The sequence below is a fragment of the Nothobranchius furzeri genome, chromosome 11 (assembly GCF_043380555.1).
Source record: "Nothobranchius furzeri strain GRZ-AD chromosome 11, NfurGRZ-RIMD1, whole genome shotgun sequence".
In the NCBI taxonomy this organism is placed as follows: domain Eukaryota; kingdom Metazoa; phylum Chordata; class Actinopteri; order Cyprinodontiformes; family Nothobranchiidae; genus Nothobranchius; species Nothobranchius furzeri.
In genome coordinates this window covers 61,212,885-61,238,492 of record NC_091751.1, presented here as the reverse complement: position 1 = coordinate 61,238,492, position 25,608 = coordinate 61,212,885, and the positions used below count along the sequence as shown (strand labels likewise).

The following is a 25,608-nucleotide window of genomic DNA, read 5'->3' as shown; positions in this document are numbered from 1 at the left end:
ATGTTGAGCTGATTTACACCTAGAAGACCCAGAAGGATGGAAGTGGATGGGTTTGGAAGGTAGAGCCAAATGAGGAAAATGAAATTCTCTTAGCAGAATCTACATTTATGAAAACGTCTCCGTTAAGGGCCCATAAAAATGATGTGTTTCATGTCGCTTCTGATTCTGAGAGCAGCTGTCAGTTTGAAAGCATGCCCACCTTTCAAATCAGAGACACACCAAAGGGCTATTCTTAGATGTGCCAAAATGTAGATGAAAGGAAACAGGCAGATTCTTGTATATTGTTACAGTTCATAGTAGTAGCGTATTAGTGAGAGGAAAAATGTCAGAGAATGGGCGTTAAACATAATCTCTGTTAATGTGGTCCACAGTTTAAAAGAAAAATAACATATTTAGCTGTTTCTGTGAATTTAAAATGGGCAAAAGATGCAGGTAGGTGCATCAGTGTCTGCTCTGATGTGGTTATATTTCATTTGTGGGAATTAACAATAAATTAAGAATAAACCTTCTCCCATGTCTCCTTATGATGTGCCACAAGGTACTGTTTTAGGGCCAGTGTTGTTTCTGTTCTTTGTGCTTCATCTTCAGCACGTTTAGAGAGCCATTAAAACAACATCTCTTATCATTTTCACGCAGATGATGATAGGGCTCGAGATAGCAGAAGCTCTAGGTCCCGCTGCTAAATTCAGTAAATCACCTGATAGCCATGTAGTCCTCGCTAAACTCAGGATTGTTTTTAAAGCACTCAATGACCTGGCACCTCCCTACCTCTCTGCACTTCTCACTCCATATGTGCCCACCCGCACGTTGAGGTCGGCTGACCTTTTTCTGCTGTACACGCCGCGGATGAGACTCAAATCGCGGGGTGATCGAGCATTTGTGCATGCTGCCCCAGAGCTATGGAACTCATTGCCCATAGGAGTTCGGCAGGCTCCATCTCTGGCGGTTTTAAAATCTCGTTTAAAGACCCACTTTTACACTTTGGCTTTTAGACAGTGACTCATTTTAGTGTTTTATTGTATCATTGTTTTAATTTGTTCTTGGTTTATCTGCCTTTGATTGAGATTTTTATCCTCTGTTTTAGCTCCTTGTAATGGTTGTGTTTTGTTTTAGCCTGTGCAGCACTTTGGGCAGCTCCCATGCTGCATTTTAAACGTGCTATATAAATAAACTATGCTATGCTATGCTATGCACTTAACTTGTTCATGTCCTGATTACTGCAAATCTTCCTTGGTTGTTCCATTGCCAGAGTCCTTTTTAAAAGTCTTACATTTTTACCAACATTTCTTATCTACCCTTTCATCAGAAATGTGTTTGACTTAAATAAATCATCTATTATTGGCCAGTCTGTTCCCTGCAAAGAGAGAAATACTTAATATGACTTTTTTCATGTGTTTAAAGGAGCATCAAGGCTTTATCTTGACAGCTAAGCTGCCATAGAAATCATGAACATAACTGTCTCTGCACCCAACAAAAGCTGCCCAACTCTGCCTCATTTATAGCTGACTGCACATGTTATACTGATGTGAGATTCTGGCTAGGGATGGACATTTTAGGCATTATTCTCACCAACAGGACACTGTCAAGTACTACTAACAGGAAAGTGAGAACTGTCCTCACAACTCCCACGTTCAGGCACATTTTGTGCAATGGATGAACCCTGCGTGCATCTCTGTATGCTCAAGTCTGGAAAAGGTTTAAGGCTCTACAAAAAAAAAAAAAAGATCAAAAAGGTTTTTGTATGCTGTTAGAGACTTAAAGAAGATTAGCATATAAATTAGAGCAGCAATTCAAGGCACAGAGCACAGAAATCCCTTCTGTCACAAATTAATCAGCAGAACGATTGACCGGACTCAGACAGACAACATTCTCCTCTCTCTTTCAGTGACCCATAGGAAATATGCATCTTTCTCTCCATGCAGTTTGTTTTTTAAAAACGGGTCTCTCATTCTCATCCCGTTTCTCTCTTGTCCTCTTTGCCTTTCACAATTTCCCTGTTTTCACTCTTTCTCTCTGTATCTCTAACCCTGTCTGGCAGCTTTTCTTTGTCTGGTGAGCATTTTGAATCAGAATCACAGTGGGATGTCAAACTACATGCCTCGCAAGCTACAGAATCAACTGCACACACACACACACACACACACACACACACACACACACACTCGTGAGTGACAAACAGGGTTGTCCTCTGTTGTTCAGCCAGTCTCCCTTGTTTTGGTATAATTACTCTCTCTTCTGTTCCATGTTTACAGCAAAAAATTATAATATGAAGTGAATAACGCAAAGTCAAAACAACACATACAACCTCTGCTTTTTCTTCTGGGTAATTCAATGTATAACAGTGGTTCAGCAGTTATCTGAGACAGACTCAGAATCATAAATAAACAAAAAACGTAAAAGTAGCGAGGACAGGGTTGCTACAATTGTTAATTTTTTTGAAGACGGTCAACAAATAATTGGATTTATGATTTTATTTGTACTACACTCATTGACCTCGTTATTTAATACACATGTTTAAACTGATACTATGCAACTTTTTCATATTTTTAAATACTTTTCTTGAGCCAGTATGTGCTAAAATGACCTTTAACTGGGTTAATGAAATGTCACTCAGACCCACGCCAGTACCTGCGGCCAGACCATTGCACTTGCAACTTCAGAGTGGCGGACCACCACCTGTTGGACTTGACAAAGGTTGTGCTGACATACCTGGCGCTGCAGTCTGCTTCCAGCATGATCACTGCATGTTTTAGATCATGAACACAGCTAATTTGTAGGGATGAATCACTCCTGTAGACACTAATGAAGGCTGAGGAGACATTTCAGCTGTAGGATTAGTGTGTTAAAAAGAGGAACACGGCGAGGAAACGAGTGGTGTGCTTTTGGGTCTATTAAGCAGACACTAGAGGGTGCAAAAAGCAAGCTAAAACTGCCAAGTATGTGTTTAATTAACACAGTTAATCTGCTAATCACATGGCAACACCTCCATTTTTTAGGACATCAGAATCATGAATAAAGAGGATTTAAGGGACTTTAAATGTGAGAAGTCTGGTCTGAAAATTTCAGAAATTGCTGACTATCCACATGAGCAGAAGGTGAGTGGTTTCAGAGGTCAGAAGAGACTGGACAGACTAGTTGGAGATATCGAAAGGCAACAGTAGCTCGAATAACCACTCGTTTTAACCAAAGCCTGACCTGTCAACTGAGCATGGCAAGTCTACCTGAGTACTGTTGCTGACCACATCCATCCCTTTATGACCACATAGACACATCTTCAGATGCTACTTCCTGCAGGATGATGCACTATGTCACAAATCTCAGATCATCTCTGGTTTCCAGAACATGACCATGAGTTCACTGGACTACAACGACCTCCACAGTTCATTCCTGAACCTTTCTTCGTACCTTTAATTTTTTTGGAGTGTATTTTGGATTATATTCCTTAAAGAGACAATAAAAAGGAGAGGAAATCATGGAGCGTGAACTACTGATAAAAACCTGTGATGACACAAAAATTACATAATTGTAATTTGACATAAAGCACATGTAGCTCAGATGTGAAGATGTTTGTGGAATAAGAGAAGTGATATGCATGAAACAAACCTTCTCTGTATTGTTTAGTCTCTTTAAAACGCTGTGTGCTGCCATCGGCTGTGGCTCCATACATCATAACAGAACGTTTTTATTCGCTTACAGCAGCACTTCTTTGTCAACAACACTTGTGCACTGATATCAGCTCTTCAGAAGAAGATACGATAGTTATCAGACTCAAGCTATGAGAAGAACTTTCTGCAGTCAGGATGCAATCCTGTCACAAAACACATCAACTTTAGACTAAATGAGAGACGCTAATTTTGAGAATAACTGAAAAATGAATAGATGTTGTATTTAAAAACACAAATGTAAATGCTGCTGTTGTGAGTATGTTCAAAATCCATATGATGCTGATAAAAAAAGTCCTATTATGGATAAGTCAGCAGCTTCATCTTCTATTCATAGCATAGTGCCACTTTGGAGTTGTTCCAGTAGTGAGATGGTATCGAGCATGAGCAATCTCCTGACTGACTGCCACATTTTAAAAGGCCAGTGGTGGTTTGGATCTCACATTGGAGACATTATCCAAAGTAAAAATCATCTTGAATGAACACCATAAAAGGAGCTGGATGTAGCTGCATGGTAGGACTTGAGATGAAACATTTATTAACAATCTACTACAAACAAGCAATACTTTTGGCCTAGAATATTGCACTTGCAACAGCAGAGTGCCAGTCTAGTCCCTGTTGGACTTAATAAAGTAGAGTGGACATGCCCGGTGCTGGACTCTGCTTCCAGCACATTTCCTGCATGCTTTAGATTGTGAAAACAGCTTATTTGATTGATTTAGTGATGAATTGCTCCTGTAGACACTAATGAAGACTGAGGAGACATTTCAGCAGTTAGATAAAGGTTTTCAAAAGATGGACGCACTCTTTTGGTTTAACTACGGACACTAGGGGGTGCTAAAAGCAAGCCAAAACTGCTTAGCATCCCTTTAAATTTTGGAGTTAGCTAGGTCTGCTTATAAGTCAATTGTCTTAGTAAGCCTACATTGGGTCAACCTAATTCATTCTGGCTTCTGTGGCTGATCAACATTAGCAAACAAATCTTAAAAATGGCTACAATTTATGGAAGTGGTTGAGGGTTGTTCGTAAAAAAATTATTTGATGTTGTGATTGTGCGTAAGATTTGACCAACATGGGTATAGCACCTCCTTCAACATTCACCTTATTGTGATGGAGGAGTTTGGTTGCTGCAATAATTCTAGGAGAAATGTTGTCCGAGGTACTTTTCTCCTGGTATTAGTCCTCCGGTCAAAGATCAGAAGACCTTTTATGAGTGTAAAAGTAGGATCTCATCCTGGAAGCATGTCTGGAGTTGGAGCCCATGTGCGAGTGCCCGGTCGCCCATGGACCCAGCCAAGCCTAAAGTGGGAACCCGTTCTTTTCCACTTGTGGACCCACCTCCTGTTGGAGGAACCTGAAGAATTTGGTGTATTGTGGTTCAGGTAACAGACCAGGGTGGAGGCTTTGGTGGCTTGATCCTCAGAATCTAAAATTTGCATTTGGGAAATTGAACATCATTTCCCTGGCAGGAAAGGAGCTGCAGCCTGATGAGGAGGTTGAGCAGTACCGTCTTGATAGTTGGCCTCACCTCAACACAGAATGTTAGTTCAAGAACCCAAGTCCTTTAGAGGGGTTGGACTCTGCTTTGCTCGAGTTGCTCTTGTGAGAGGTGAAGGCCTGGGGTGAGGTATCTGCCTATTTTTGGTGTTTTCTACAGGGGGCAGAAGAAGAGTAGATTCCCTGTGCCTTTGAGCAGGTCTGGTTTGGGCCTCTCTGTTGGGGTTGCAACCTCCACCACCACAAATCAGATAAGAAACCTGATGGAAGGACATTTATTGATTTATTGTTTCATAACATTTGGTGGTGGCTCATGGATTTGGATTTTGCCCTTTATTAAGTGAGTTGCAGGTTCAAAATCCTCTGCCTCAGAAAAGCGCTGGACAATTCCAGGTCATGTATCATTATTATAACCCAATTTTAATTTGAAACTCTGAGATGGAAAGTGAAAAGGGCTATTCTTCACAGGATGCCAGATCTTTAAATTTCACTTGCCCGTGTCTTTGTGGTGAGCTTATACTATAATGTGTGTGTGTGTGTGTGTGTGTGTGTGTGTGTGTGTGTGTGTGTGTGTGTGTGTGTGTGTGTGTGTGTGTGTGTGTGTGTGTGTGTGTGTGTGTGTGTGTGTGTGTGTGTGTGTGTGTGTGTGTGTGTGTGTGAGACTTCTACTGGCCTCGTGTGAGGGATAAAAATGTGGCTGGCTCAGCACTGATTACTGGAGCTGTGTCTGGGATTTTGTTTATGCAAAAATAAAATAAAAAGACGACTGATGTTGTCTCCGAGGTGTTTAGAGGACTCATCTTCCACCCACACAGCCAAGCAGAAGGCAAGTGATGTATGCAGTGTCTGTAATAAGAGACATGAAGACATGCTGATGTTCTCAAGGTCATGTCTCCTTGGTAGATTGTTTCAAGGTGCCACGCAGTCTGTACACAAAACTAAGCTACATGCATTCAACACTGATTGTTTTGTGGCAGTAACTAGATGCTTGCAGATACAAGAAAAAGGGGAGGGGGTCAACTTTTTATGTAGATTTCTATTTTATATATATATACATACATAGATGGTTTATTTATAATTTTTCTAATAAAAAAGCAAAACGACAAAAATAGTCAACCCAAGATAAACAACCATAAGGTCATTGAAAACAATAACAATATTAATTATAACATAAACCTAAAACCAACAAACCATAAATAAATGCATGAATAAACAAATTAACTAAGCTAAGAGCGCCACTGAGGCAATTCCAGCAGGATGTGTGGTAACATTACATGATTCTTTATATGAGATACATCAGATTTTATAATCAACACAAATTCTAATAATAATAATAATTAAGGGGAAACATGCAGTGTAGAATTTCTGTGATTGGTTATTGATTATCAGATTACGCTCACGTGGGATAAGTCTTAGCTATGTGCATAAAATACAATTTAGTTACATATTTCCAATCCTTTTTATGTGAGAAAGAAAAGATAACTAGTAACATTAATATAAAGAGGAATAATCATTGGTAAAAGTGCAATTTCTTAGATTAAAAAAATAGTGGTCTAAATTCTAGAGCTCAAACAAACTTAAATGTTAGAAATAAATCAAAGTAGGAAAAACATCCGAGAGAGATCAGGAAGGAAGGAGCCGTGTTGAAAGGAGACATATGAATCTGAAATGTGAAATGACATCAGAGACAAAGAAAGATAGCCGATGTGTTCATTTCCTCTCCCTCCCTATGGCAGCACGCACACAACCTCCTGCTGCCACTCATGATGTAAGGCTGAGGCAATTAACCTCTTTCATCTGTCTCACGAGTGTGTGTGTGTGTGTGTGTGTGTGTGTGTGTGTGTGTGTGTGTGTGTGTGTGTGTGTGTGTGTGTGTGTGTGTGTGTGTGTGTGTGTGTGTGTGTGTGTGTGTGTGTGTGTGTGTGTGTGTGTGTGATCCAAGAAAAAAAATCCCACAAAATCTTTTTACCTCAGGGAGATGATGTCACACACTCGACGATAAGTGGTGATGCTAGCAAACTGCTGACTTTTCTCTAGATAGAGAAAATAAAGGGTAATCTCTGTCTTGCAGCTGCAGCATGACATCATTTGTTGCATTTTCTGGCTACAACTTGGTCATAACCTACTGAACCAGACATCTAGTCATAAGAGATGGGCTCATTACATGCAAAGCCAGACATTTCGAGCATTTGTTTGTTATAAATGTAATGACTATGGCTTACAGCACATGAAAATCCCACATTCAAAATATCAGACTATCAGAATATTGTTGAAAAGGTTCATAAGTGTCACAGTTTAATCAGCTAATGAATCCAGAACACCTGCAAAGGGTTCCTGAGCCTTTAGATGGTCTCTCAGTCTGTGTTAGTTATGTTTACAGTAACTGGAATGAAAGCCCTATCAGATCAAAAATTCTTCATGTAAACATGCCAATCGAAATATTCAGATCCGAAACGGTCCGGTGGGAATGAAATTTCATTCTGATTGTTTAAGAAGTTCTGGTTGATAAGAAGTCTTGTGCTGTTAAAGAATAGGCAGACACAAAATCTAATTCATACTGACAGATAAAAGCTATAATTACACAGTTACCGTCCAGCTGAGGGTGAACTCCAGCACTCCGATGGATGGAAGCTTTACTTCACACATGCACAGAGAGAGCGAGATGTGAGGCTTGGATGCTTTACCACTACAGCTATAATTGCTGCTATAAAGAAGAGGTGTAGATGTGTGCAGATATGACTTCCAGCAGACACTCAAATGCACAAACATGTAATTACACCAGCACATAGATCAGGACACAGACTCTTTGCAAGAGGAAGGTCAGCAAGAATTATGATGCGTAATGTAGCTCTTCAAGGATATTGTAGCTTGTGTGTGTGTGTGTGTGTGTGTGTGTGTGTGTGTGTGTGTGCGTGCGTGCGTGCGTGTGTTAGTGAGAGGGAGAGAGAGAGAGAGTGAGAGAGAGAGAGAGTTATTCCCCAAGAGAATGGCATTTGTCTATTCCAGTAAAAGTGTGTGTGTGTGTGTGTGTGTGTGTGTGTGTGTGTGTGTGTGTGTGTGTGTGTGTGTGTGTGTGTGTGTGTGTGTGTGTGTGTGTGTGTGTGTGTGTGTGTGTGTGTGTGTTTGTATCTTGGAAAAAAAGAGTGGACAGTCATTGGTAGGCAGCAGCAAACTCCACTTTCTTGGTTGGCTGGTCGCTCTATGTTGAATTCAGGAGAGAATTAAAACCAGGAAAAATAAAAGCACGGGGTGGGGGGTGGGGGGGGTGGGGGGGGGGTTCTCGTAAGTGATTTAGAGCCTTCAACACTTCAGTGGTCTGAGAACAAATCTGTTATTTACATCAGCTTAAAGAGATAAATAAAAGGTTAGGTTTCATATCAATACGTTAAACCTCTGCTTTCGATGTTTAGTAACAGTTGGATTTAAACATGTGTTTTACATATTAACACCTGTTTTAAATAAAGCACATACTTGTTTTTTCAGATAGTAAAAAGTAAACAAAAATCAATAAAACGTTGGCAAGACAAGCCATCCTATATATGTGAATTGATAAGTCTGGCCACGACCCATAGACAGAGCTCAGTCATGGGGCGGATCTACCGTTGTCTTGGATAAGGAACAACGTGACTTAAGGCTGATTCATGCTTCTCCGTCTGCGTCAGCACGGAGACACGCAACGCCATTATCCGTCCTTGCGTAGGGCCCCGGCAGGCACGCAAGTACGTACGGAGTCGAGCTCACTTTTCTAAACATTTGTCGAACGAGACGGAGAACGCAAGCTTGTGATTGGTCAGGGCCCTGCTGCCATCTACACCGCCTCCATTGCGCCCTCAAAAGCATAAAGAGAGTTGAGAATAACTAGCGGCAGACACGGAGAAGCTTGAAGAATACCTCACGAAAAAACTCTAAAATGTGAACATTTTAATTCCCCTGTGACTGGATGAGTGAAAAGATGCACAGCAAGCGTTTTATTTGTGGACGGAAATGACAGGAAGTGTGGGTTTAGAGGAGGCGAGCACATGAAGAGGTGGAGGGGGATGAGCGACAAATTTGTCCATGTTAAAATGTCTCTTATATACAAAAAACACAATATAAACACACTATCTTGGACCGAATACATGACCGGATACCACTGAACAGCGCTACGCCCTCTGTTGTCCTGCTGGGGAATTGCTTTGCAACACTCCCCAGGAGACGGAGAAGTATGAGAGCAAAACGCTTCCGTCAGTGCGTGCGTGTCTGTCCCTTGCGGAGCTGACAGAGAAGCATGAATCAGGCTTTACTCACCGCTGTGGATGCCAGTCAACAGGGCAGTTCGCCTTACTCTGTCAAAGAAGATGCAAATTCCTCCTCTTTCTAAAGTCTCATTAGTCATCGTCACACTCTCATGAAATTACCTCCACAATTACCTGAACTCATCACCACATTTGACCCATCTCTGTGGGAATCAGTGAGCGGCAGCTGTGAGCTGCAGCAGTGGCTGTACTCGGGAACTATTTGTTGGTTTAATAAAGGACTTACGTACCTCTATCTGCTCTTGACTCAAAGAAAAGCCCTTAATAGTCCAAAGTTAATGCCAAAGCTGCTTCTAACGAATTGCTGCCATCTTGGTTGTTCCACTCTGTCGCACCATCCCGCCCACCAAAGTGAAAGAGCACTGTGATTCGCAAGATACCAGACTGGTCGGGTCTGCTGAGGCTCTAATGGAGCAAGGTTAAACTGACAAGCAGGGCAAAATCATTTTGCTTTAATTACAGTCTGTCTAGATTTCCAAACTAATGAGTCATGACATCAAAAGACATTTTAAGAAGGTTTTTTTTTTTGGCTTTGCACCAATGCTTCAGTGACTTATCGGTTTGAGCTATGATTGATCAATAAATGGTTACATAAATAAAGATGGTGGATTTTGACACCAGTCAGACACTGATATAAGATGAGGAGAATAATTTTAATAAATAATGTATTTTTTATATGTTCTGCTTCTTATCTACACTTGTATCTCTGATCCTGTGAGGCTGCGATGGCTCATTTATTAAAACCTCCTAAATATTTTAGTGTTTTCTTGTCTGCATTGGTCTTTGTTTCTTTCGTTTATCAGTATTGTTTAGAGTTTACGGGTTTTTCGAGACTCCATGTCTCTGCTGTCTTTTGTCCTCAGGTGTTTTGTGGAACCTGTCATCGTGCGATGGCCTGAAGATGCCCATCATCCAGGATGCCTTGGCTGTGCTGACCAATGCTGTGATCATCCCACACTCTGGCTGGGACACCTCTCCACACACTCAGGAGGACCGAAAGCTGCACCTACACTCTTCTCAGGTCCTCCGTAATGCCACGGGCTGCCTCCGGTCAGTGCTTCATTGATGTTTTCCTCTTTTCATCTGTGCTGTTGTTGATGCAGGTTTTTGTCACTAAATTGGTTCAGAGGAAGAAAAAACACGCTCTCACATCAAAACTGTCAGATATTTTTAGAATGACTTCAGTGTTATTTTTATCACTCCACACATAGAAAACCAATAAACTTAGCATCGTTTTTGATTCCTCAATGGTCTGTCGGGGTGAAGAGAGACCTGAGCTGGAAGGCGAAGCTCTAAATTTACCAGTCGATTTACATCACCAATGTTCACGAGCTTTAGGTAATTACAGAAAGAGCAAGATCACAGCTACAAGCGGCCAAAATTAGTTTTCTCCGCAGAATGTCTGGGCTCGCCCTTAGAAATGGGGTGAGAAGCTCTGTCATCTGGAAGGGGCTCAGAGTCGATCCTCTGCTTCTGCACATAGAGAGGAGCCAGTTGAGGTGTCTCGAGCATCTAGTTAATGCTAAAATTTCTTTTCAGTATACAGTAATCCCTCGTTTATCGCGGTAGATGCGTTCCAGACCTGGCTGCGATAGGTGAAAATCCGCGAAGTAGGGACTCCCAGCATGCCCCTCGCGGGGATTCCCTCTACGTCACAAACCACGGCTATAAACGGAAGTCGCCTTTCCAGCTCACCACTCAGTCATCGTTTCTTCAGATTCATGATCAGAGTTTCCAACCTACCGATCAATCCAACGAACTATCAGCTCATAGTAAGTTATCTTACTTACTTCTGGAAAGCCCGGCATTTCCGTGTCACTTCGTTGACGCTCGAACGCTCGGGGGTTTCCTAAATCAGCCGGCGTTTCACCGACGCTATCACTTCCGCGTCTGTGAAACCACGCTCCCTACAAGCTCAACTCCCGAATCCAGCTGACCTGTCTGACATACAGTACTATATTGAATTATCGTATGATCACATTATGTTTTTGTGGGTAAAACTCAAGAAATTTTTTTTACTTGGTTTTTTTAGTTTTATTACAAAAAGTGCATTTTATGATGAAATTGATGGAAAAAAAACAAGAATTTCTTGATATTTCGCATAGAAAAATACCGTGAATCAGTGACAAATACCGCAAATCTGCGAATTCCCCCTGAAAAATGCTCCAAAGAAAAAATCCGCGAAGCAGCGAATCCGCGATGAACGAACCGCGAAGTAGCGAGGGATTACTGTAGTTGCCAAAATTACACAGAATCATAGCTCTGAGCTATCTATTCCCTTAGCCCTCAGCAGCAAAAACTTTATGGGATTTTTCATGAGTAAAATTAATTCTATTAGAAAAAAATCTTTAGCATCCTCCCTAATGTGATTTCTTCTTCCTCAGTAAGTGAAGCAGCATCAGAGGTAACTGTAGAACCTCATCTGTGCTTGAACCGTTTTGATCCAGTTGAGCTTTCAGAGTTATCAAAAATATTAGCTTTATCTAAACCTTCAACTTGCATTTTACATCCAATCCCAACCAAATTATTTAAAGATGCATTTCCTTTGGTTACTGCCCCATTCTAGATACAGTCAATCTATCCTTAGTAAATGGATACGTACCAGAGGATTTTAAGATTGCTGTAATCAAACCTTTACGTAATCTCTGGATCTAGATGACCCAATGAATTATGGACCAATATCTAACCTTCCGTTTATATCTAAAGTCCTTGAGAAAATAGTGGACAACCAAGTATGTGAGCATTTAAACACTAATGATCTGTTTGATGAATTTCAGTCTGGTTTTAGAGAGTATCACAGCACTGAAACTGCATTGGTGAAAGTTACAAATGATATTCTCATGGCCTCAGAAGGAAGTCTTTTGTCTGTTCTAGTCTTGTTAGATCTCAGTGCCGCTTTTGACACAGTTGATTGCAATGTTCTTTTAGAAAGGCTTGAGCATGTTGTAGGGATCAAAGGAACAGCACTAGGCTGGTTTAAATCCTACCTGTCTGGTAGATTTCATTTTGTAAATGTACATGACAAATCTTCATAGTACAGGGTTACTTGTGGAGTACCATAGGGTTCAGTGCTTGGACAAATTCTTTTTACTATATATATGCTCCCAATTGGTAAAATTAATAGACAGCATGGAATAAACTTCCACTGTTATGCTGACGATACTCAGTTATATTTATCCATTAACCCTGATGAACCTAATCGGTCAGGTAGATTACAGGCTTGTCTTGAAGACATAAAAAATTGGATGACTCAAAACTTTCTGCTTTTAAATTAAGGCAGGACTGAAGTTTTCATCTTTGGACCTGAAATTCAGAAAAGGAAATTGCTTAGTCAATCACCTGACCTAAATGGCATTACATTAATCTTCGAGAAGAAAGTAAGGAACCTTGGTGTTATCTTTGACGAGGACATGTCATTCAAATCCCAGGTTAAACAGGTTTGTAGGATTTGCTTTTTCCACCTTCAGAATATCCCTAAGATTAGAAGTATCCTTTCCAGGAGTGATGCTGAGAAACTGGTTCATGCATTTATTACATCAAGACTGGATTACTGTAATTCATTACTCTCAGGAAGTCCACAGAATGTAGTTAAAAGTCTTCAGCTTATCCAAAATGCTCCAGCTAGAGTTCTGATGAGAACTGAAAAGAGAGATCATATCTCTCCTGCCCTAGCTTCCTTACATTGGCTGCCTGTTAAATTCAGAACAGATTTTAAGGTCCTCCTTCTCACATATAAAGCTCTTAATAATCAAGCACTTTGCTCTCAGACTGCAGGTTTACTGGTGGTTCCCAGAATATCTAAAAATAGGATGGGATGCAGATCTTTTAGTCATCAGGCTCCTCTCTTGTGGAACTAGCTCCCCGCTTTAGTCCGTGAGGCAGACACCTTGTCTACTTTTAAGACTTGGCTTAAAATATTTTTATTTGATAGGGCCTATGGTTAAAATCTGATGTTAACCTAGATCTGGTCAAGTGGGGGAGTAGAGGGAGGTGGAGTGTACAGTCGGTACAGACGGCTCTCCCTTTCCCTGCCTCCAACATGCCTCCATCTAAAAGTCTAGGTTATCCAGAGTTATCTCTGTAGTTATGCTGCTATAGGCTTAGACTGCTGGAGGACACACTGACCACTTTCCACACTCTACTACTTAATTCTATAATTTGCTCTTTAACTGTATTATTTCCTGCTATCGCAGATGTTAACGTTATTTTTTCTCTAAGTGTTTTTGCCCTCAGATAAAGCTACAATGATGTTTATGTTTATGTTTATTCATTTAGCAGACGCTTTTATCCAAAGCGACTTACAATTTATAACCTATAGGGCATGTTGTGATCTGTGGGGGAAACCGGAGTACCCGGAGGAAACCCACGCATGCATGGGGAGAACACACAACCCCACGCAGAAAGGCCGCCACCGAGCCGAATTTCGAACCTGCAACCTTCGTGGTGCGAGACAACAGTGCTAACCACTGCGCCACCATGCAGCCCAGATGTTCTGCTGAGCTGTGGTAGCCTTATGGTGGGGGCCATCGGCTTGAACACTGTTGCTAACCATTTACACATTCTCCCTCTCCTGATAATATTTTACTTTCTTTGACATTGAATGTGCTACTACTAGTTTATCTGTTTATTTATAGATTCGCTAGGATAAATACAATAAAGTTTGTCTCTCACCAAATAGAATATTTACTAAGAAATCAGAATGTAACCATAGAAACACTTGGTATATGTTGTGTGTGTGTGGGTGGTTGGGCTGGTGTTGATGTATGCATGTGTCTACTCTGTCTTCTCGAGCCCCAGTGAGTCGTGGTGGATGGCTGCTTATACTGAGCTAGGATCGTCTGGAGGTTTCTTCCTGTTAAAAGGGAGTTTTCCTCTCCACCCTCACTAAATGCTGGCTTAGTATGAGGATTGCTGTAAAGATGCAATTTGCTGGGTTCCTTATATAGGAAACTTTTTACTGATTGGCTTAATGAACTGACCTGTATTGGAATGTTTTACTATGTGAAGTGCCTTGAGACGACTCTTGTCATGATTTGGCGCCATATAAATAAACTTGTATTGAATTGAAATGAATAAATTTAAGGTGTTTTTGGACACGTCCAACCGTGAGGAGACCCAGGACTCAATGGAGGGATTGCGTTTCTTGGCTAGCCAGGAAACGCCTTGAGATTCTCCCGGAGGAGCTGGCCCAAGTGGCTGAGGAGGAGCTGTTGCCCCCGCGACTTAGCACCCAATGGATAGATGGACATATGGGCTGTCTTAAAGTCATACTATGCAACTTTTTATTTTACCACCTGTTAGATCATGAACATAGCTGATTTTTATTCATTTAGTGATGAATCACGTCTCTAGACACTAATGAAGGCTGGGGAGACATTTCAGCTGTTGGATTTGGGTGTTAAAAAGATGAATGCACAGCAAGGAGATAACTTTCACTTTTAGTTCTAGTAAACGAAAACTAGAAGGTGCTAAAACAGGCAAAAACGGCCTGGTGCCTTTAAAGAAAGTCAAAGAATTCTATTGAAAATACATTTTCTGCAAAAAGCTATTTGTACTTTTAGCACTAATTTATCCTCTATATAGAGTTTACATTGCTGATCCATTTTACCTGCTTTCAGTGCGGTTCTGTGTTCATACTGAGTTCCATGGTTTATTTCAGCTCTTTGCTAGGCTGTCATGATTCTAAAACGTTTAAGCGAAACTCACTGCTATCTGCTTGGCTCATAACATGAAAACGAATATTTGGCAGCTAGCTTCTGAGGCATTGAGTGCTACATTTGCCAAATAGTAAAAACGTCCCAAATGAATGTTTATGTTGCTACTCGGTAACTGCTGTATGGAAGAAAAGAGCCTTTGTGTCCTAACAAGCTGACCATTAAGAAGTGATTATGTGACAATGTTGTGCCCAAAACTTGCTACTGTGGCTCTAAAGAAGCCAGAAAATTCAGTCCTTGCACGTTTGGGTTTTAATAAGCTGCAATAAAACTGTATGTTGAAGTTGCAGGCGTCTCCTTTTCTAACAGCAGAATGATCACTTATTAAAGCGCTGGCATTGTGCTGCACTTTATGAGTGTGAGATATGTCATAAATGCAGGAAATTAACTATTGAGTTGCACAAAGTTGCAACACAGAGGATGTGTAAAGAATTTGCATATGGTAGAATGTCTGCAGCTTGGTCTAAAGACTGATTGCCTGCAGAACAGTTATTTTCAAAAGTGATTGTTGCTCCTCACGGTATTCCTGGACATTATTCCAGATCTTAAGAAACTCTGGGTGAGTCTCATCCACCTCCAGTGTCCTTAGTGTCAGGTGCTTCAGCAATAGGTGAGTCCCCAGGGAATCTGGGATCTTGTTTTTGCAGTTAGAACGATGGTTTCCAGCATATTTCCTCTTACAAAGGAGGCAGATCTGCAGCGCAAGTTCAGTGGGAATGATGGCATCTTTAGACTCTTATTTGGGTGTTTGTTTTTCCGTCTCATTACATTTGTGGCTCATTGATCCCAGCTTGAAAAGCTTCAGTAAATGCTACTGTACACGTGTGAAAACGGACATATTGGCACAGTAATGTGTGCGCTTTTGAGTATGTGTGTGTGTGTGCGCATGTGTGTGTTTGTGTGCCACTTTTAACTGGCGCAGCTCGCTAAACTCGAAGAGCTAATTCATCTTTCTTACGCCTCGTTAAGGAATGCTGGGAGTCTGATTAAAGATTGAATATTTTATGGCGGGTTTATATCATCGACCACCTGCTCCCTCTTCCTCTCGCTCTTTTCCTTCTTCCATTATTATCCTCAATTTAAAATTTTCTCTCCCTTTCTATTTTCTGACTTTTGAGCATCGCCCGTCCCTCTCTCCATCATTCCATTTCTCCAGAGCTCCTCTCTCGACCATGTTAGACCTCCTTTATTCCTTTCTCCTTCTGTCTCGTCCTGTCTGTGCCTCTCAGGCTCTTTATCCTCATCCTCATGCTTTCTCCCACAGACGACCCGTTGGCTTTTTACACTCCTCATGTGTACAGATCCTGTTGTGCCAACTAACAAGAAGAATTTACATTTTTTTGCAGTAAATAGGCAGATGGCCAGATGTATGGTGGTTCTTTCCTCCTAAAGGAAGGATTTTAAGCTCCCTGATCTTACAGCTATTTTCCCCCTATCCTTCTCCGTGTCTGGTTCGATGACATCACTTGGTGAAGCGCATTTGTAGTCCTGGACATATTTTTTACCGAAAAGTGCTTTCTAGGTTTCAAAATGCATCTTTCAAATTCACGGACAGCATACGTAGCGTAAAATCCATGACACATAACAAGCGGTATTAGAAAATAAAGTTTATAGCCCCATTGACTTTCATTCAGTTCTTTGTTCTTCTGGGGACCCATGGTCCAGAAGTAGATGGGCGTGACCCATAAAGTAGACAATAAAATATATTTAAATATACATATACAAACACACACACACACACACACACACACACACACACACACACACGTGTGTGTGTGTGTGTGTGTGTGTGTGTATACTGTATGTGCTGCTTCCAGCACTAAAGTGGGGAGAATGGCATAGGGTGCAACACAAAATCTGCCTCTAGATGGTGCTGTTTGCATTCCATAGATTTATGCTTTAACCTCTGACTTAGGCCCTGTGTCCACACATGTGGACATTGGCTCCTTGCACTTTAAATTTTTATCTCTTCTACATAGACCTTTTTGGTATTATTTATAGACACTTGATATTGGCTTTAATTTAATAAAAACATTTTGTTGTCTTCCTTTTATAGGATATTTGACAACATTTGTATTTAATTTTATTTTAATCGTATTTTAATCTTAGTCATTTTGTTTCTGTTAATTACATTAAGGAGATCAAACTGTAATAGCTAGATATTTTTTTAAATCACACCAAATACAAGTTTGGGTTCCAGGAGGTCAAAGAGACAACTTGTAGTTTTGACCATTAATCTCTGGAAATATCCACTGAAATGTTGTTGATGTCCATTGGTAGCTTCGTAACATATTATCATAAAAATTGGGTATAAAATACATGGGAGCGGGTCTGAGTCCAGTAATCGGAAGGTTGCAAGTTTGATTCCAGCTCCGGACAGAGATTTCTGCTGTTGTGTCCTCGGGCAAGACACTTAACCCACCTCACCTGCTGGTGATGGTCGGAGGAACCGGTGGCGCCTGTGCTCAGAAGTCTCGCCGCTGTCCGTGTGCCCCAGGGCAGCTGTAGCTACATGATAGTTCATCACCATCAGTGTGTGAATGTGTGTGTGAATGGATGAATGATACACTGTAATGTAAAGCACTTTGGAGTCCTCTGACTCTGAAAGGTGCTATACACTCATTTAAGTCTCTAGGCGACACCATGTTTCCTTCTACTGGAGCCCGTGAAGGCAAAAAGCATTTACTGATTTTTGTAACAAACGATGACTAAACTTTCTCGTTCGTAAATGTTGTTTTACACATTTTCCTCTTCACTCATTGCCAGTGACGTAAGGGAATCTGATGTGCTTGTTATTTTGCTGGAGGTTGAATAATCTGATGAAGTACTCGTTCCAAAATTGCGCTCCCAGGGATTTTTGACCCTAATGGCCATTCGTTGGTGAGGGCTCATTTGAACACAAAAATATTGCTTGCTTGCAATGATTTAGGTGTGTACTGCCCCCTATTGCCAGGGAAAATACACATTGTCACTTTAAAGCTTAAAAGTGTAAATATCTGAAATTGTTCAAGTCCAGCAGGATTTTTTCAATTATTTTTAACAAAATGAGTATGGATATTGATATTTAAAATTGTGCAGGTGCTTTTTCTGAGTTTGTTTCACATATATAATACAAATGTTATCATTGTTCTGTTTCTTTATAATTTAGTCACATTTTACTTGAAGTATTTGGACAAAAGTCACAATTTGGGGTGGACACTTTGATCTTGGCTTGCCTGAAACTATCCGTTAACTGATCAGTACCATAGGATGTAATTTGCTACTTCTCCAAACTGGGGCCATTCAGGAATCTGTCTACAATGACCATACTAATTATTTATAGCTGTTTAAAAAAACTGACTTTAAAATGGCCCAGAAAATTCCTTTAAGCATTAAATACTTGAATTCTTTGTACTGAATTTGGTTCATTGCCGACACAACCTCAATCTGTTTGGACACAGTTGGTTTCAAACGAGTGTCCAAGTTAGAAATCTGTGCTGCACATGTGATGACCTTAGCAGAATTCTGTGTGGAGCTAAAGCAAAGTGTGAAATCAAAAATCTGCATGGTTTTGATGCTTTTAAAGCCGTCCATCGTCCTGTAAGAAGAATTTAGTTGCGAAGTGAGCAATATAAATGTTTATTTGCCTTCTCATTCTAGACTGATGTTTATTGCTTTGGAGGATGCCACACTTAGGGAGAGGTGGAGGGGACAATAGAGTTCTGTCTTAGTAGGAAACACCTAAAACACCGTCTGGGTTATTAAACACTTGGGCTCACATAAGGAGAAGGTGCGTGAAACGTCTGGGCCCGTCAGAGTGAGGAAAACACACAGGGTTTAGTTGTTTTTTTATTGATGAGTTGTTTTGTGTGTGTGTGTGTGTGTGTGTGTGTGTGTGTGTGTGTGTGTGTGTGTGTGTGTGTGTGTGTGTGTGTGTGTGTGTGTGTGTGTGTGTGTGTGTGCGGGTGCCTGCGTACCTGCGTGCGTGCGTGTGTGTGTGTGTGTGTGTGCGGGTGCCTGCGTACCTGCGTGCGTGCGTGTGTGTGTGTGTGTGTGTGTGTGTGTGTGCGCGTGCCTGCGTACCTGCGTGCATGCGTGCGTGTGTGTGTAACAGGAATGTAAGTTCTGCTGGTGAGGAAGCTCGGAGGAGGATGAGGGAGTGTGAAGGCCTAACAGACGCTCTGCTCTACATCATTCAGACCGCTCTAGGGAGCAGTGAGATTGACAGCAAGGTAACACACACACACACACACACACACACACACATCTAAACAGTTGACACAAACATAGATACAAGCAGACGCACACAAACAATGATCTCATGAAAAGCATAAATACAGAAACGTGTAACTTTACATGTGATTGGTGCTCTTCATCTAATCTTCATCTAATAAAACATCTTCTACAACATCAAAGTGTGCAACTGTTGAATGCACAGCCTTTCATTACAATAGGACTAGTGTGTGTGTGTGTGTGTGTGTGTGTGTGTGTGTGTGTGTGTGTGTGCGCGCGCGTGCGTGCGTGCGTGCGTGTGTGTGTGTGTGTTTAAATTCTAGTTACAGACACAGGCATCCGTCATTTGTGAGTGTGTGTGTGTGTGTGTGTGTGTGTGTGTGTGTGTGTGTGTGTGTGTGTGTGTGTGTGTGTGTGTGTGTGTGTGTGTGTGTGTGTGTGTGTGTGTGTGTGTGTGTGTGTGTTTCTGTTGTGTCGTTTCTTCCTTCGTCTCTGTCTTGTCCTTATTTCCTCCCTGACCTTCTCCCGTTCAGACTGTGGAGAACAGCGTGTGCATCTTGAGGAACTTGTCGTACCGTCTGGCGGCGGAGACTTCTCACAGCCAGCAGAGCGGGTCCGAGGAGCTGGACGGTCTGTTGTGTGACACCGGAGGAAAAGACGCTGAGAGTTCTGGATGCTGGGGCAAAAAGAAGAAGAAAAAGAAGGGGCATGATCAGGTGAGCACTCACTTCATCTGACCGATGAAATATCTGGATTTTTCAAGTGTTTTGTGGGATCTACGTCTTTTTTTTAATGGTGAAAAAGAGCAATAAGTTGTTTTTTCTTCATCCATTTTGTGAGCAGAACTCTAATAAAATGTTTGGTCTGATCCCTACTCATTTTCTCTGCAAACAAGCCTTTATTTATTCATGAACATTTCTTCAGTGCCTCCAGACATATCCAGGTTGCAAAACTTTTATTGTAGAACCACGTTTTTGCACTGAAGCTGACGTGTTCTCCAAAGCTTACGATGAAAAAAGCAAATATCAGCTGCAGTGTTTAAATATTTCAACTAGACTTAAAACATTTGATCACGACTAAACGACTCATCCAACAACAACCTATCAAAACATGATGTTTTTATTTTGTAACATCTGTATAAATCAGTACGTTTCGCATGCATATTTTTGCATTTTCAATATGAATGCGACAGAAGAAGCACAAAAAATCTTTATGATGCAATGAAAACCAATTTAATTCACAGAATGATGGGATTGTCATGTCCATAAATGGATTAAATGTTAATCGGCATCATAATGAGGGTTTGCTTCACCAGGGAAGTCTCCACTGAACTATGATCTGTCACCATAGACACAGCCTCTGTGACATCACCAGCTTTCTGAAGAGCTGAACTGAAGTCCAGTGGGCGTTTCCCACCATCTTGACCCTGTCACACAACTCGTCACTCTCAAAAAACACACAAATGGATCTGAGAGCGAGGCTCTGAAGGTGGGGCAGATGACTGGCACCCATCAAACTCTGAGACTATGTAGCTACAAGCTAACTTAGCAAACCAAAGCTAATGAAGTTTAGCAGGTGCTTTTAGCAAGAAAACTGCAGGTGAATGTCTCTGTTACCCTCTACCTTCTGGGCTGTAACACTTTTAATGTGAGGCGAAGGTCTTTTTTGGAGCAAGCAGTGGGGTGAGCCAGCAACTAATATGCTACCTGTCAATCAACAGGACACACCCTCTATATATTAATACTTTCAAGCTTTTAAGGTTGACCATGGAACACAGACAATCTGGTGAACTCTGGTGTTCAGAGATGGTATTGCAACAACAGGATTGATTTTTCAGCCGCTGAGATGTTGGATCACTGTTGACACGTTCCAGCACCATGTTCAGAGACAAATCATACAGAATAAGGACTAATTTCTACTAATATGTTTATTTTACTACAGTATTCACATTTAGAACAGGGCTCAGAATCAGCTGCTTGGCTTGTCAAGTCTGCCATTTTTCACAGTCCCAGCCTCGCCTTGCTGAGTGGACTTTTTAGTGCTACAATGCCCTCTAGTGGCTGTTAGATGTAAACATAAACACACTGTCGTGCCCGACAGAATATTTATCTTTATAAATATAGTAGCTTTACAAGGAGAAACTGTACATTCATTCTGCACGCCTCTGAACGCCCTGTGGAGATATTATTGTTTTTAAAAATATAGCTTTTTATAAAAATGTTCCATATTCTAACTTTAATTTCACCTAAACAAAAGAGTTACAAAAACTCCACCCCACTCAGAGTCGCCATGACAATAAACTTGACCTATTAAACCTAAAAAGTTTTGTTAACCAGACATGTTCATTGATGCGAAGTTGGCATTTTTAACATGGCAGTCAAAGGGAACTTGCTCCTTTCTGGAGCCAGTCCCTAGTGGATGAAGAAGGAACTGCAGTTTGCCCCTTGTCTAGTACAGATAATCAAGGTGACCTTGATTAAGATCAAGGTGAATTTTAGAAATATTATCATTATTATTATTATTATTATTATTATTATTATTATTATTATTATTATCATTGACACATCTCTGCAACATTGTGTGGTCATCGGGGGCAGTTCCTGTGGACTGGCAGACCGGGGTGGTGGTCTCCATCTTTAAGAAGGGTGATCTGAGGGTGTGTTCCAACTATAGGGGGATCACACTCCTCAGCCTCCCTGGAAAGGTCTACTCCAAGGTACTGGAGAGGAGGGTCCGATCGATAGTTGAATCTCAGGTTTTCGTCCTGGCTGTGGAACTGTGGACCAGCTCTATACCCTTGCAAGGGTGATGGAGGGGGTATGGGAGTTTGCCCAACCAATCCACATAAGTTTTGTGGATTTGGAGAAGGCTTATGACCGTGTCCCCAGGGGCACCCTGTGGGGGACGCTCCAGGAGTATGGGTTGGGTGGCTTTCTGTTAAGGGCCATTCAGTCCCTTTACCCTTTACCAACCCACCACCCCACCTAGTGGACACTTATGTTGTGTAATGTCTGAAGTCTGTTTCATATCTGTCTGAGGTGTTTTTTTGCAGAGCAAAGCTGCCCTCCTGGTGAAGGGTAACACTGAAGTGCCTTTTTTTCCCCTCCACCTGAACCAATCCTCATGTAACCCTCTTATCTCTATTAAGGTAGCGCGACTCAGGGTTGTGAATGACCACAGTCACCAATTCTTGTCATGTGTCTTGCCCATGTATGTCTGATCTCTGAATTGTGCGTACTGAAACTCTAATTTCCCCCTGGGATTAATAAAGTATCTTTGATTTGATTTGATTGATTCTCTCAGGGACCAACATAAAGCAGGTTCTGTTTTTTCATGGTTCAGTTGTCTGTTGCAATTTAAAGAAAATCATATTTCTGACTTTTCTTTCAAACTTTGCTTCTCTTCACCTCCTATTTTCTTTTCCCTCTATGCTTATCATGTCTTTCCACATTAATTTGATAGGCTATAGAGCTTTATCGAAGACATAAACGTTTATTTTACTCACCAAGAACATAAAACATAATTGTTTTTTATTTTGTTCCAAACTGGGACTCGTTACATGTTATGGATTTATTTGATGGGTTAGAACTCGGGCCCAGGGGCATTTATTCCTATTACAGACTTGTTCTCTCACAATTTCAGTGCAGATTAAATCTGTTTTAATTGTCCAGTTCAGAAATATTTGTCCTGTATTTGTTGTTTTGGAGACACATATGGGTTTATCTGGACCTGTTCTCTTTTGGACTGACCTTCATCTAGAGTATTATCTGCAGAAAAATGCTACATCACAGGTGTGATGAGGCTCACAAATCCAAAGCTGATTCTGCGATTCCTTCAGGATTTTTTGAGTCTAATCCTCCACATCGCCGAAGAACCGGACGAGAGTTCTTTGGGTTTATGATTTGGCTGAAACTAAACTAGTGCCTCGGAGACGGCGCTAACCTTTTTTCATGCTAATAAGCAATCAGCATCACATTCTGGCTAAGTGGAGGACGTCTTTTACCACTTTTACTGAAGCTGGGTGGATTGAAAACCCGGCACTTCCGGTGGATCAGAATGTGTGAATTGCTCATCAGCCCAACATTCTTAATATTTGTTTTTTTTTTTTACTTTTTACAAGCTGGTATTTCTAGAAAATGCAGAGAAGGAGTACAAAAATACAGCATCATCAATCCAGACTTTTACCTAAACTCTTCTTTTTTATCTCACCTTCATTTTTTTCTGAGGAAGATGAAAGACCTTCAAACTAACACTGATGTCAGATTGCAAAAGAACAAATCAAAACCTCTCCAAGTAAGAACAAAAGGCCCTCGCTGCCTCATCCCTGTCTCTGTGTCTCCACTCCAGTGCAGCTGTGGACAATTACCATGAAGCAGCCATTAGGGACTATGTTGAAGAGGACAAATCTCCATCAACTGTTGACGCAATTAGAGGAGGAGAGAAGGGAGGAAATACTGAACGAGATGGGAAAGAAGATGCAGGAGCAGAATCAATCCAAAAACTCCCAGCAGCTCAAAACTTAACAGCTAGCTCAGATTATAAACACAAATATCAAAAACGTACCAATCAGAACTAACTGCAGAGACAGAAGGATTAAAAGTAATCGGAATGACCAAAAGCAACATTTATAGAAAATGCATCTGAGACATCAAGCATGAGGCTGGCTCATGTGACACTTTACATGTTCATACGGTTTAAGAGTTAGTCAGAAATAGGTCAGAAATTAAAGGTCTGCAGTTCTCTGAAGTAATGCATATCGCAGTTTTCAGTTACAGCTTGCACAAAGATCATCTCATGTTGAGGAATGACAGAGCTGCAGCTGTTTCAGTCAAATACGTGAACTACTGATGTGCATAAATTCACACGAGCCACAAACATGGTGTGATCTGTTAGCTCATGCATAGGCTGAGCTACAACGTTTTTTGTTTTCCTATTTTGAACAAGATTGACTCTAGATGTACCTTCCGTTTGATCGAAATTTGCAAAGTTTGTGAAGTTGATGAATCTAAGATACACCAAGTTTTTTTTTTCAATATTTGCAAGTTTGACAGATTTTGTGTTGGTTTGAGCGTAAATCTGGACTTTTTTGTCAGAGGACACCACCTACAGGCAGGAAAATAATGACACCTTTAAGCCCCGATCCCTACTTCCGTGAAAGCAACACCCCTTTCTGAACACACACCTCTAGCCGTTCAACACAGATAAATCGGGTTGCTTTTCAATTCTTATTGTCATGGTACTCTCTTTATTCATATAAATATATGTTTTAAAGACTTACTTGTTTATGAGAAAATCAGTCTAGCTACTTCTGCAAACGCTCATGCACCTCTGTGACTGACATCTGTACGTAAACGAATGTCTCATGCTATTGAATAATGCTGAACAACACTCAATTTGAATTCCATGGGGCTCTACAAGACGGGGATGGGCGTAGCAAAAATTAGACGTATTACCTACATTATATCATAGTACAGGTACGACTTTCAATTACAGACAAAAAATCCTACATAATTCCTGAAACTTCTGATTGCTGCTGAGTGGCTGATATAAGCTGTTGTCTCCATCTTGAATTGTTTTGTTGAAATCCACCCACTTGTACATGAGATATTTTGCCAGCATGCATAAACATATTCTGTTTTTTCCACTTTTGGTGCGTGAAAGGGGAAAATTTTCCACAATGCAGTAGTGTTGTACTCATTCCCATACATGCTGCTCAAAGACAGACAGTAGTGGGTTATTGTGGTTGTCCTTCTTCTTCCGGCTCTTGGAGGGTGCAGACGCTTTTTTCCTCCTCTCCACCATATCTTATCCTCAAGGCCCTTTGTCTGTCTGTGTGTGCTGGGTGCACGGCTGCTTCTGCATTTTTTCTGGAAACTGAAATTCACTTAAATGGATCTCGTCAGCTGGTCTCCCAACGTGATTGATAAAATTTTTTCAACGATGAGAACGGGAGAAGGGGCTCCCGGATGCCCCTCCAGACAGACCCAGTTGGACACATCATGGACTCCTGGAAACAGTGGAACTTGATTTGTTTATCTCACCTGTCTGTGGAGGACGCTGAAGACGTGTGGATATTTGTGTTGTTGGTGTCAGGTTTCCTGTTCATTGGCCTTGGAGGCTACCCGGCTTACCGGAAAATTAACGAGCTGTCGAGGAATATTGGCCTGATCCCGGAGCTCAGAGATGGTTTGCACCGCCCTGTGAATTCACAGACTCACATAATTGTCG

At 41.2% G+C, this 25,608-nt stretch overlaps 1 protein-coding gene across 12 annotated transcripts in view; it reads left to right on the top strand.

The window, feature by feature from the left end:
- Positions 1–25,608, top strand: part of ctnnd2b (catenin (cadherin-associated protein), delta 2b) — a 225,541-nt gene that overhangs the window by 186,339 nt on the left and 13,594 nt on the right. For all 12 annotated transcript variants that reach the window (XM_054735870.2, XM_054735967.2, XM_054735916.2 and 9 more), the window contains 3 exons: positions 10,318–10,504; positions 19,262–19,379; positions 19,914–20,096. In XM_054735870.2, the coding sequence (XP_054591845.1) occupies positions 10,318–10,504; positions 19,262–19,379; positions 19,914–20,096 (488 nt within the window). The remainder of the gene's footprint in view (positions 1–10,317; positions 10,505–19,261; positions 19,380–19,913; positions 20,097–25,608) is intronic.